The sequence below is a fragment of the Sparus aurata genome, chromosome 9 (genome assembly GCF_900880675.1).
Source record: "Sparus aurata chromosome 9, fSpaAur1.1, whole genome shotgun sequence".
Lineage (NCBI taxonomy): Eukaryota > Metazoa > Chordata > Actinopteri > Spariformes > Sparidae > Sparus > Sparus aurata.
This window is the reverse complement of record NC_044195.1, coordinates 27,199,673-27,212,648: the sequence shown is the minus strand read 5'-3', so window position 1 is coordinate 27,212,648 and position 12,976 is coordinate 27,199,673. Positions and strand designations below refer to the sequence as shown.

Here is a 12,976-nt window from a genome sequence, read left to right as displayed (position 1 = left end):
CAAGGGAGACATTAGGGTAATGGAGAAAAAAGGTGGGGGTGTGGGTGGTGGTGGTGGTGGTCTAAAGGTAAACGTGCATGCACACCACACACAAAACTATTTTCCCAACAATATTTTTCACCTGCTATAGTCATATCATTTTCCTTGAGGTAAGAGTAGGGCTGCTTGGTTCAACGATTTGGGGCAATATTGAGATCATGATTATTTACATGATTACTTAATGTCGGAAATATGATGTATGTTTTTAAACTTGACTTTGGATACTTGTAGTCTTTGAGCTAGGCTCTGTTCTGGAAACACAGAGAAAAGGGATACAGAGATAAAATTACCATGACTCCTCTCATTAAACAAAGGATAAGATAATTGTAAGTTTGCTTCCCAAAATAACAGTGTTGTATAAACATGCTGTGCTGCTGTGCTTTTGTTTGCTGGCATAACACTTCAAGCTGTTTTGAACGGTATAGTTGTTTTCCTTACACTGTCATATTACTGTTATAGACTACTGCATTTTTACGGTCTATCCTAGATAGACTGACATATGCCAAGTATACAGGCATATACAGACACGTCCTCAATTTAAACAGCACACACAGATTTTCCTCGCACCATTCATAAATTCTAGCCTTCTCTTCTTCAAATGCCTCACTTGGGTATATTTCAGCTGTGGATTTTTGAAACTGTATTTTTTGACCTCCGTCTTCAGCAGACCTTTAAAAATCTTCTCTGTTTTCTTTGTGGTTATAAACCTAAAGCCAGGCAGTCTGAGTCTGCCTACAGTAAAACACTCATCTGGGATTATGAGCCATTTATTAATCTCAGCTCAGTAATACTATGAGAGCCTCGCTTCAGAATCCAATGAATATTTCACACTTTCATTTCATATGCAATCTCTGTGCTCAGAAGTGTGTATTTCTGGGTATCATTCTGGGCGGTTTATTTTTCTGTGTGTGTGTCTCCCACTGCATGTGTGTTTGGGGAATGATTGTGTGGCACTTTATTTGATCTCAGTATTGAAATGTGTATTTTGTAGTATGTGTGTGCTTTTATATTACGTTTTTGCAAACGTATTTTAGTTTTGTACAGCTTCACTGCATTCAGAGGATATTAACAAAAAGCATTACTCTCCTTTTTGAGAGAATATGAGGAGAGAGTTCAAAACATAGAGACAAACAGCCCTCCTACACACACACAAACTTACGCTGACAGTCATTTTAACTCATCCTCGATGCATAAACCTGCTAGACCAGCTTCAAGTCTGGATCCAATATTCAAATGATCCAACGCTTATCTGATCATTTTACTTCAAGCCAGACTGATATACTTCCCCTTCTCTGATAACAACTTAATGTTTCCTCAAAAAATGTTTGAAGTGAACTGACTGCACTAAATCACCACCATCACTGATCTAAGTAGCTTTTAGCTCAGTCAGCTCAGCTGTGATCCACATTTGTTACTTCCTCGTAATAGTCATACTAAATGAGAGTAAATGCCAAAGAGACATTCGATCTGATCAATCGAATGGCTAGCAACCTGCTAACATCAGACTGGATGTACTACTGAATTGAAAAAAGTCAGTCAATGCTGAACTTCATCCTGTGTTACTAGTGATGCTTCAATTTACAGATACACCTACTGAAATGCATTTTAAATGACACAAACTAATCTGACTGAAGGGACTGTTTTCCCCTTGCATATGAAGCTTGAGATCATTTGTTTATTACATGACCTGAGGAGGCGGTATTGTCACAAGATGCACATTTCCATTACTCTCTGGACATTTGATCATAGGCTGCTACAGCATTTACGATCATCTGACAACATTCATTTCAGATTTGTGTGTAGTGATGCAAGGACATGACGCAAAAATGTTACTAGGGTCTGACCAAGTAAGACTGCTGTTGAGACATTTACGTTTCAAACATTAATTGTCATATGAGTTCAACATGTTAAAATGCCAACCACGAATACAACTAAACTCTTAATTTCCTTAGGTGGCAACTTAACATTTCTTTGGCTTTAATTTTCTATTTTAGGTTGAGATAATGCTGTGCTTATGATATGATTAGGTTCAGGAACAAAACCCACTTAGCTAAGGTTAGGAAAATCATTAAATCAATCAAATAAATCAATTATCTATTTGGGTCAACACAAACAAGGCACAAGATGGTCTAAGGTCTTAATTAAACGCCTGGCTGGAAATGGACTCGGGGTCTCCTGAAAAGCATCCAGTAGTGTCACACTTGAAAGTTTAAATTCAGTATCAAACTGAAGTCACTGGCTTGACAGCCTTCCCGCCTGTAACTGCACTGTCATCCCATTTATCTCCCGATACATGATGTAGAAAAGTCAATATGGTATGTAGCCTATGACTGGTACAAAGGTGAACATATCAGTGATTTGCAGAAACATTTTATGCTAGCGACTGAGCTGAACTGCTGCCACATTAAAGTAAAGGTGTGCATGTCTGAAAAGGGCTATAAATAACTTTTACTGGCATGTCTGTAACACTTTATCGCCATAGTAACAGCACAAATCAGTACCTCCTGGAAGCACGGGCATTTGGCTTTGTGCCAACTTTTTGCCCTACTGCCCTGGAAACCCTTAAAGGTGTAGTGCATGAAAGTACTGCATCGCATGACTGTTAATTGGCATCTATAAAATACAGAGCACTGCATTGTGAGATTGTGAGCAGACAGTAGTGTAGATGCCACAGATAGCACTGTTTCCTTCCATTCTGGAACTTTTCGGTGGCAAAGGGTAAATTTGCAACAGTCAGACCAATGCATGCTGCTCTCCAAGTCTCCACAAAACCATGGCAACAGGCTCTCATAATAGTAATCCCCTGGGTCAGTTCCTGGTCTCCTGACTCTGTTATTACTCCTGTCACAGAGGAGTCATGGTGCTGCTGGGCTGCAGCTTAGTGGGACATGTAACAACCCCCAACACACACTTAGAGCTCATCAGGAAAAACTCATCCGGCAGAGAAAACAATCAAGGATGTAAACATTTCCAAAATGTCATGTTTGTTTAGTTCTCATCAGACACATTTCTACAGCAGGTCTGTGTTAACCTTGTCAAGGCAATAACGCAGATGATGACACAAGGTTATAATCATTTCAATTTTGCTAGACTCAGGCTAAGAAAGTTATTTTGGTCACAAGATCTAAAAGCCAAGATCTGAACAGAGGCCTGAGTCCTGTTTAGAAAGAGAGAGAGGGATCACTTCACTACTTCCCAAAGGTTCTTTTAGCCCCGAGAGAAACTGCCAACTAATGCAACTTTGTTCTTAATTAGTTCAGAGAACCTCCAACACATCCTGCAGTATTTATACACCCTTAAAGGCATACAGTACGAGCCGAGGACAGGGAAATATACTGTACATTATATTTTCTAGCCAGTAGCTTCTTCTTTAACTTTTTTTAAGCTGTGACCTAAATGAAATATTCAGTACACCATAGGACACGGGCTCATTAAAACATGTTGATACTGTTTTAATGTGTGAGAGGCACCAAGAGAAAGTTTAAGACTCATCTAAGGTCCTATGTCATGGTTAAAAAAGCCCTTTATGTAGAACATTCATCACATTCTTATAACACCGATGTCTATGAAATGGTATGAAATAAAAGTCGATTCTCCAAAGGGGAAAATGAAAAATGACACGTTCCTCAGGGGACTGACAAAAAAAGAATGGAGAGTATATGGATTGAGTTTGCCAAGTCTCCAAAAGTGAATTGCTAATGACACTGCCTAACGCTGAAGGCAAGTTAAAACCTTTTCCCTTTGAATTTTGCTTGTGAGGCAATATTCCATCCAAGGAGTGGCTTATAGGCCACTGCAGCTCAATACTCTTGAGCGGGAACACACACACACACACTCACAAGATACCCCCTTTTTTCGTACAAGCACATGTACGCACACTGGGTTACGAGACTAATTAATAGGTATAAATCAAAAGGATCACGTGCATTATATGACAGATATCAAAAGGTTGGAAGGGTTAAAGATGGTTGATTTTGTGGCTCTGTGTAGAGAACGAGAGCTGCCCACCACTTGTTCCTCCTTTGTGAACTCCCTGGCCGGATATTTGGTGAGTCACATCATGCGTGTCTGTGTACTCTGCTTACTGCTGGTCAGCCAGGAAACAGGCCATTTTAATTAAAGTCTATTACAGTCTAACCTCACACGAGTTAGTTTCACTTCACGGGTATTAATTAAGAAGATAAATGTGACATGGCTGTTTGTGGAAAGCCTAAAGCCAAATAAAACCACTGAATTCCTTGTTCAGAGTTTCTGTTCTTTTATAATAAAGGAAGTGGAATTAAATGATGTAAAACTCTCCAACCAATTTTGTTGATTACTTTTTCAGATTTTAAGATATAGCAATCAGATTAAGTCATTCTTACCTTGTCCTTGTCCTCCACCAGATCACTGAGTATGTCATCTGGGTCCAGAATCCCCCCGTCACAGTATTCAACATGATGAGTCCGAACCAGAAAATCTCCTTCCTGTATCACACGACACAAATAATGTGAATGAACAACTATATGGGAATAAACCTTACACTTGCTGACCAATATCCCCATTAAACTTATAGTATACACACAAATGTATCTGAAAAATCTTTGAACGGTGGCTGCGGGTGTCAGTCACCATTAAAGCCTCTTTTAATTAAATCACCCTCTAATTAAGATTAATGGTTCACTGTAATTTATAAACACAATCCAGAGTGTGATGCATGTTGTTAATCAGAAATAAGGATATCATTCAGCCTGGTGAAAACCCTCCCCAACTTGAATAAGTCTACTCACTTTTAATATTTTATCTTCTATCTACAACTTCAAATTAACAGTGCAGCATCTGACTTCCTCAGTCAGGGTTCAACAATAACTTTTAAAAGTGGTTGCCAAAGTTAAAATATGGTTGCAATTTATAGTCACCGTATATTTTGAGTATTTAAGATGCTATGCAGTTTAGCATCAGATTAATAAGATGTGACATTAAAGAGCAAAAAAAACATCTGTGTAACTTGTCAAGTGGAGTGTAATCGATGTGTCACTTTTTGAAGGTTGTGTGGTACATGTTTTGTAGTTTAACTTTCTGTACAGCTCAAAGCTGGCAGGGTATTTCGCCACCCAAGGCTTCACAAATGTTATTGCTGTTCTTAGTTCAGATTCCTCTGGTTCTTTGTCAGTTGAATCACTTTGCACATTCATTTGTTATGTTGTCAAACTTTTCACCTAACAGTCGCACAACTTAATTTTGCCATGGTCTCTAAAATAGGGTGCCTGGGTGCATGCGAGTGAATGTCGCATTGTCCAGTTCTGGTTTCATGTGCAAAAGGAATATAAAAATGCCATTATTTGCAACCAATAAAAAAAAAAATCTGCCCTCAAATTTCTTACAAAAAAGACATGCCGGACGAGACAATAACTCATGATGGGATCATCGAAAATGCATAAAGGAGAAAGGTCTTTTCAACTAATTTAAAACATGGTTCAGGATTTTATTCATCCCAATGGATACATGATAAAGAAACACTTACAGGGACTTTTTCCGAAATAGTGCAATTCACGATTTTTTGTTATAATAATTTGCAAACTCACTATGAAAACAAAATCAGTGCCACCCGACTTTATCCCCCTGATTTACAACATATACCTCTCCTTGTTTAACTCCACATCCCCACTCCCTCTCACTCTACCCTGCTCTTTGTTTCCTTCCTCCTTACATCTTCCCCATCTTTCCCTCTGTGCCTCGTTCAGATTACAACTCCAGCCTTGCTCTTTCTCTCTCCCTCCTCACTCCCGCTCTCCGCTGTGTTGGGTCTGTGATTAATGACATCGACACTGCACTGGACAGCTGACTACATAGAGCTGGTTGTTGAACAACATATTGAGACAACACTCACATCCACACGCGCAAGTACACACAGAAACACACAAATAGCCTTAGGAGAGGTATGACTCAAAATGTTACATGGGGCTGCTCCATTAAATCACTTTTTCAGGGTCAGGTGCTTGTCAATGCTTTTCAAAAACTCCCATCAGGGAGAGGGCAAGACAGAGCAAGGTGCTCTGTGTCCCTGGATATCACTGAAAGTCCTGCTGTCAATAGCAGTTCCTGCACTAAACCTGGCACTACAGCAATAAATTACTTTTCAAATATTTTTACAATTTTGACAATTAGAAATATGCCAACTGACAAGTGTGATCATATTAAGAAATGAAGGGACGATAAACAATTGTTTTTTCCAATGCCAATATCAAGGCAATCTTAACTAATTTTAGCTAGCTAAACTGAAATAATATGTTTGAAAAATAATCTTTAGAATCTGTGGCCTGCAGTGCATTCAGAGATAGTGACACATCCACCTACTGAACCTTGTTACCTTGGATTTTCAAGTTCTTTTTATTTATTAAAGATTTCAGTTAAAAGACTTGTGTAAGAATTACTTTGAAAATATGTGATGACTGTCTCAGTTATTCTTCCAACTTTTCTTAATGGGTTGGAAAAACATAGAAAGCAGGATTTAAAACAAACAACAGTTTAAAATGCTTTGTGTAGTAAGGCTATAAATAAGTAAAAGGTGTGACATGCTTATTCTATAGTAAAAACACTGATATTACACTGTAGTTCATTCATAGGTCGACTGAGATATTTATGTGTTACGCAAAACATACAAAGTTTAAGTACTGAGTGTAGTCATTCTTCACTGTCACCTGGCAACTGCTGATATAATGAACACATAACTAACAAATGTGGTTGTTTACTTACTCAAGATAAAGCATTTATCCCAAGTAAAACATAACCTGGGTCCATAGAAAAACACATTTCTTTTTCTATTATGTCACAAAACCAACTACCATTCAACCATTACTGTTACACAAGACTCTGACGTTGCTGGTGTTTATACTGTTAAATTGTCTCTCCCTCCCTCCCTCCCTGCTGGAATTCATTGTATGACTCCATTGTAACACTGACTTGGGCGACACCCAGGCCAGATGTACGAGAGAGAGGTTTTCAAACATGGTGATTACATTGTTTTATTCTCTCTTTTTTGCACAGCATTTATCTTCCTCGAGCACTATCAGTCAGAGTTTTGGGGCATATTAACTCTGGTACAACACCTGAAAGTTTTTTTTATTATTATTACTAGGGAAAATGCTGCTCTGCTTTGCACATAACATCTCACAGAGACCAGTGTTTCTATTCCCACTTAGAATAGTTTTACATGTTGTCTATGCTGGTTTAACGGGAAGTCCTTAGTCCATCATGCAAATACAAACAGTGGGTCACTACACAAACAACTTCACTGATGCCTTGACAAAAACAGAAGATTAACTTGAAAAAAAAAAAGAAAAGAAATGATAAATGCAAATGACAAGAAAAGATCAGGATGAAGATTTTATCCTGTGGGTAATGGGGGCGGGACTTGATAAGCTTTGGCTTCTCCCGCTTTTCACTTTCGGCCATGTGTATTGTATTATTTGAACAATGATGAAATGTGATGTTTATGAATTGACATGCCCGAAATAAACAACATAAATAAATAAATAAATAAATAAATAAACTCCATGTTTTACCTTCTTATAGAAAACACAGCTCCAGAGATGTATGAAGGTGACATTTTCATTAGTTTGCTAATCTTTTATGTCAACAAAGCCCACCTTCGTCATCCTGTAAAGGTCGTCCTCGGGGTGCCTGGGGGCCCCTGCTGACCCGCAGTACAGTTCACACATCCAACTATACCTTTCACTTTTCATTTCAGTTGATATTCGGCTTTAGATGTGCAAGGTCCCAAACAAATTAGCAATTCATCAAATTACAAAAGGCCAAATGACACATCATAAACATGGAGCTTTCAGACACCCTGGAGATCCGGGGCCTCAGGGCAGTTTGCTCGCTCTGCTCACTTAGCTAGTAATCTATCTCTCTGTGCAGTGTTGTGTTTTATTTGAGCTGGAGAGAATCTTTTTCTTCTGTTATTATGCGGTTCTCCTGCATAAGCACTAAAAGGTATCAAAACCATATAAGTAACTTATCAAGAAAAAAACAACATAATTTGTTGGCCATTTGATGTCATATGATCACAAAAGCAAAGCTGCTTGCCTTTCTGCATTTCTTGTTATTAGAAGCCATATTCAGATATGGAACTAAGGCAACATTGTTGGCGTAATTCATCTGTTAAAGTGATGCTATTTTGTCATTATATGTTGTGTTAATGTTCCTTACATTATGAATGAATTAGTTATTTCTAACATCTTTACTTGAAGTTGCACTGTTTTGTTGACTGTTCTGAACTTCACATGACTCAGGCCTATATCTGGAGTGAAATGACCACCATTTGCCTCATGCTGTGTGACAAATCTCTTTTGCATTGAGTTGATCAGATTGTTGATTGTGGCCTATGGAAATGTGGGTCACTCCTCTTTCAAAGTTGTTGGAACGTAGAACATGTTGTACAAACCGATCTAGAGCAGCAAAACAAGCTCAAAGTCAGGTGAGTATGCATGCCATAACTGGGAAAATTTCAGCTTCCAGGAATTTTGTGTGGACAAATGGCATAACGATGGGCCTCAGGATGATGTCATGGTATCTCTGTGCTTTCAAACTGTCTTCATTTAGAACAGAAATTCATCACTGAAGAAAACATTTCTCAAAAGTGCCTTTGTAAGGACAATGAGCAGATAGATGAGCTAAATTCTCAAAGCTTCTCAAAGCAAATTCTCACAATTATCCTTAGTTGTCACACTTGAATGATTATTTAAGATATTTAAAACTGGCCACTGCAGATGGAGGACACACCTGCCAGGACACATGAATCAAAATTTAATTAAAATTAAAGGTCTTGATTACAGAAGAAAAACGAGACCTCGGCTTGTTTTTAGGTCAAAAAACATCTTTGATCTCTTTTTACAATAGGAAAGCCGTACAGCTAAAGAGATGAGAAATGGAAAGCTAGAGAGATAAGAGCTGTGAGCACACTGATCTAATCTGATATTCAGGGGGAGTGCAGGGATAATGTGTTACATATTTTTTCTGAACTGCAGAAACCCCATGCCTCCATGTCTGGCAGTTTAAAAACCTAGAGGGACATTTAGATATTGTAGGACTAAAGATAAGAGTTGTAAACACGCTGATCTAATCTGAAATCAAGGGGATTAGCATTTAATACAGCTTTTTGCCTGATACTATTACAGATAATATTGGCCAATTTTATGTTCTTGACTCTCAGGATATGATCTAAAAATGATCATCAAGTTGTAGTAAAAATCCCACCAGACTTAAAACACCATGTAGACCTGTCAGTGCTAGGTATGTGTTTAACCCCCCACCTCTCCCCAAACCTTTATCTCTTAACAGTAGGCCTTTCTAGTCGGGCACTGACACAAGAGTTTGGTATGCCTGCTGTTGTCAAAACTGGAGGCAGTGCAAGAAATGGACGTGGTCACACCACATGATACTGATGTGGGTCACTTTAAATGAACTCTTGTGCTCCCTCTATAAAATCATCCATCCACTGCACACATTTGCAGCTGAATACTGTAATAGGTTGATTCAGTTATGTCATTAATTCTGGGACGTATTAGTTTATAGGCAGGAGTTTATAGTAGGAGTACTGATGCGTTAGAAAAAAACTGAATCTGAGTGAGATTGTCTCTTGACCCATCTTGATACCACGCAGTAACAAAGCTTGTCTTCTTTGACAGTCAACACAAGAATATTGCAGGAGGAAATGCCATGGCAACCATTACTCACCATGTTAACATTTCAGCATGCCAAATTTAAGCCGTGCAAAAAGGCGATTTTTCACTCATCTAATGAGGCAAAGTGTATCTTGATCGTTCAAAGTCAGATTTCATTGGCGTGTTAGTAACTACTAGTCAGACTTCATAAATGTTAATGTTTTTTTAAGCACTGTCTGATGAGCTGCAATCCACAGTGGCATGTAAAACATTTAAATTAATCAATGATTACATTTACCAGCCAGGATGATCTGTATACAAGGGCATTCATTCTTGTAGCATAATGGCTTAGCTATGGCAAGCTTGTCAGGCTAATTTAGAAAAGCATGTGTGCCATCACAGGCTCCATAACTTAGAGAATAGAATAGAATAGAATAGAATAGGATAGAATAGAATAGAATACAACTGAACAACTGAAAAGAGAGACATAGATCTTCCCCAAGTAACCTCGGGGACAAAATACATTTTTGTATACATGTATGTAATGTATGTCATGCTGTTACTATAATACTATAACCGGTTGGCACTTTCAAATCCAAAAGTTGGCAGGAAACTCACTATCCATAGTGAACACACCCTATTTTTCCCTAATAATGCTACACTAGGAGTCTGTTTTGTATACAGGAACAGTAGAGCTAATTAGCTGCTACCTGTTAGCAGCAAACAGAGATAACAGAGCTAACAACTAACGAAGCTAATGCCTTACCACTGCTAGAGCTAACAGTTACCAAAGGTTCACACACGGCAGGATTGAGAGTTGAACTTTTAACTAACAACTATACATGACAATAACAAAGTAAAGAAATATTATTTTGATTTTGGGACTGTTTGGGACTAATAGAATAGAACAGAATAGAACAATATAGGTGTCAGGCTGCATAAACACATTCCTGCAGTATGTCTGCAAACACAGCGGCACGTGTCTCCTCCCATCTCCTCCCTCCCCTCGTCAGAAATAATTGCCTGTGCTCTGGCATGAGGCCACAATGTTTTACGGTTTTATCAGCTTGTTTGGCCACGCCTCATCAGCATTCCTTTCCCTGGCTAATGAAAATACAGCACACACCCACATAGGCTGGGACCCTTTGTTACATATCCACCTTACAATGTACATGTGCAAGTGTAAACATACAAAAGTGTACACAACCTTACAAAAGGTACTTGTTTCAATACTTGTGGCCATTTTTGGACCACAACCATGAAACTCGTAGCACCAACATGGTGTCTTACATAGATAGAGTCCAATAACAGAAACATATACTGAATAAATTTATATTTTAGAGACACAATTTATTCAATTTTCAACATAAATAATGCATAGATACATTGATGTGATTGTCCCAACTCGATAAAATACAGAATACAGCAGACTGAAACTGAACCACACAAACAGGCATCCATAAACACACAAGTACACACTTGTCTGTTTTGCCAAAGGTAATTAAGAAGTCTGTCAACAAGCTGATAACTTCCTGACAACTCCCCACAAAAACAGACCTCCGCTCCCTTCCCTCTCGTCTCTTTCTCTGTCCACGATTCTTCTTCACCTTGCTATGCCAGTTATCTCCCTTTTTATATTCATCATCTTTGTTCTGATTACTTCAAAAGTCATTTCCTTCCCGTTACCTTTCTACAAGAACCTTGTGTACTATTGTTTTATTTGCTATTGGATACCATCATTCTCCTTATCCCATGCCACAATTTCTGCTTGCTTCCCTGTTCATCCATCAAGACTGATAGCTCCATATTATAGCTGTCAGCAAGCTCTTTATGCCTCTTGATTTTTATAACAAATTATTACAGAACATGATGCATGTTACCTGATGTAATGAGTGAGGTGAATAATTAATTAACCTCATAATCAGACACTTGCTGAGTGACAAGCCTACTGACTGACTCCCTTCAACAGCATAACCCCAGCCTTGGCATACTAACTACTACACGTGTCTAGAATCTGTCTGAGTGGTTGTAATGGAACCAGGTACCAGGGCACACCTCAGTAGATTGGTATTGGCTATATTAAATCCAGCCAAATTAATTTTCGTTCTAGTGCCCTTTAATTATCTATAAATTGATACTGTTATTAACCCTAACCCAATTTTTGGCCAACAAGGAATACGTTTTAAGAAGTAACCAGGCAGCTAAAATGTCTTTCAATACATTCAGATATGTTGTGCATGTCATACATACCAGATTGACGTACATGTATGTATGATTATGCTCACAGTACATATATATGTGCTGACTATCATACCGGGAGGTGGAGGTGATGGTGGTGGAGTTACAGCTACACAAGGAGGCTGCCAGTGACCGCTGATTAATCCTGTGGACCATGGCGTTTCAATGTTTGTAATTAAGACACCACTTGATATTTTTATGTAGCGCTAAGGACAATTTCCAGCTGTTTGTTGGGCTTAACATGAGCTGAGTCAACGGAATACTTAGAAGAGACTTTTCAATGCAGTAGTAGCACGATAAAAGTCTGGTGTATCCTCAGCTCTCTCTTGATGTCTTTTATTTTCTTGTCCCATGTGCCTCTTCTATCCCTGTTTTGATTCCATGCTTGGTAACACAAAGGGGCATACTAATTCTAATAATTGGGCTGTGATCAATGTGAAACTCAAAATAAAAACCAAAGCAACTAAAAAAACAAAACAAATCCTCTCTGAAACTGAACACATGACAAGGATCCCCTCACTAAATGTTATGTTAATGCTTATTCTGAGTGTTAGCGCCTCTTAAGCACTGCCGTGGGAACGCCAACAAAGTAACTGATAAGAGTGAGTTGGCTACAGTGGATGCACGCAGGAACACACAAGATTAAAAAAATGTTTTTAATACAGGCAGCATACTTTCTGATTAGGAGGAAGCAGATGGGGGGAGGGGAGGGGAGGGGAGGGAGAGACGTACAGACAGCGAGCTGTCTCTGTGACAATTTAAAAACATGATTTGCCTAGCACTGGGAGGGAGGATTAGGGACTGGACTGCTCTACGGTACACACATATCCTGCCTTTTCTAATCCTGGGACACATTAACAGCCATAATTACACAGCTACAACAGATTAGTGTTGCAGCGAAATGACTGAGTGATGGGAAGAGAGTGAGAAAAATACACGGAAACAAAAAAAAAGGGAGAGGAGGGGGTGAGGAGTTAAGGAGAATACATATTCTCCATCCCAGAGAGGAGGAGGAGAATGAAATTCAGGAGGAGGCAGTCAAAGAAGGTAAA

General features: G+C 38.8%; 1 protein-coding gene across 7 annotated transcripts in view; it reads right to left on the bottom strand.

The window, feature by feature from the left end:
- The window catches only part of pard3bb (par-3 family cell polarity regulator beta b), a 216,853-nt gene that overhangs the window by 199,319 nt on the left and 4,558 nt on the right, over positions 1–12,976 (bottom strand). For all 7 annotated transcript variants that reach the window (XM_030428573.1, XM_030428574.1, XM_030428572.1 and 4 more), the window contains one exon: positions 4,404–4,505. In XM_030428573.1, coding sequence (XP_030284433.1) covers positions 4,404–4,505 — 102 coding nt within the window. The remainder of the gene's footprint in view (positions 1–4,403; positions 4,506–12,976) is intronic.